The following is a 1,338-nucleotide window of genomic DNA, read 5'->3' on the forward strand; positions in this document are numbered from 1 at the left end:
CATTCAATCTTTACTTACTACAATGATTTTGTTTAATAAACTTCAACATCCTACCCCCACCACATTTATTTTATATTATTATTTTCTTTTATGTTTTTATTTTTGTGATTATATATTAATAACAATTATCGATTAAAATTAAATTTAAATAATTAAGATTTAAATAATTTATTTTAATTTTTTATAATTTAATAATTTTTTTTATTTTATTTTTCTAATTTTATATTCTTAATTAATTTTTTTCCTTGCAAGTAATAAATATGAAATATAGGAATAGTCATTATTAAAACAAATAAAATTACATAAAACTTAAAATGCAATACAATACACTAAACACTAAACACACCTAAAATGAAACACACATAACTTAATTAGTACAATAGACTCAACTCACAAACAATCTATTTAATCATAAAACATTCTGAACTTTGCCCATATGTGTTTGACTAAATCTTCTTGCAATTCGTGATGTACATGTGAATCACGCATTACAGATCTAGCACGCACATGATTCGCAAATGCAGGTAGCACATCGGTTGAGAATGGCCCCGGTGTACTAGACCCACTTGCCTCAAATTGATCATAATTTGTCCAATGTTGAGCATATGTATCTCGTTCATCCTCAACAATCATATTATGCAATATGATACATGACCTGATGATGAGATTCAAATCGGCTATGTCCCACAAACGGGCTGGTTCACGAATAATTTTAAATCGGGTCTGCAACATCCCAAATGCACGTTCAATGTCCTTCTAACATCCCTCTTGATATTTTGCAAATAACTTATCTGGTTCACTTTGAGGAAGTCTAATTGATTTGATGAAAGTTAAATAAGAATGGTAGATACCATCAACAAGATAGTATGCCATATTATACGGACGTTGATTCACAGTGAAGTTCACTCATGGAGTATTTCCATGTTCAACATCATCGAACACAGGTGAATGATCTAAAATGTTTATATCATTCAATGTGCCCGGACATCCAAAAAAGGCATGCCAAATCCATAGATCATAAGTTACAACTGCTTCAAGAATAACAGTGGTGGTTCCCTTATCTCCCTGAGTAAATTGACCTTCCCATGCTGTAGGACAATTTTTCGATTCCCAGTGCATGCAATCAATACTCCCAATCATCCCCGGGAACCCCCGCATTTCACTAACATGCAATATTCTTTGTAGGTCATCTTGAGCTGGGGCTCTACGATACATTGGCTCATACAAATGTATGATTCCTTTATAGAATCTACGCAAGCACTCCAATGCTGTAGTACCTCCTATTTTGATGTATTCATCGACCGCATCGACCGCCACACCATATGCTAACATTCGCAT

At 33.0% G+C, this 1,338-nt stretch overlaps 1 protein-coding gene across 1 annotated transcript; it reads right to left on the reverse strand.

Annotated features, from left to right (window-relative positions):
- Nucleotides 1–906: 906 nt before the first annotated feature.
- LOC131649942 (uncharacterized) lies at nt 907–1,338 on the reverse strand. The gene has a single exon (XM_058919686.1). It carries the CDS (start codon nt 1,336–1,338, stop codon nt 907–909), a length of 432 nt encoding a protein of 143 aa, XP_058775669.1.

The sequence above is a fragment of the Vicia villosa genome, linkage group LG2 (genome assembly GCF_029867415.1).
Source record: "Vicia villosa cultivar HV-30 ecotype Madison, WI linkage group LG2, Vvil1.0, whole genome shotgun sequence".
Taxonomy (NCBI): Eukaryota; Viridiplantae; Streptophyta; class Magnoliopsida; order Fabales; family Fabaceae; genus Vicia; species Vicia villosa.

Coding starts and splice junctions, on each gene's coding strand:
- LOC131649942 (XM_058919686.1), bottom strand. CDS start 1,338: ATGCGAATGTTAGCATATGGTGTGGCGGTCGATGCGGTCGATGAATAC.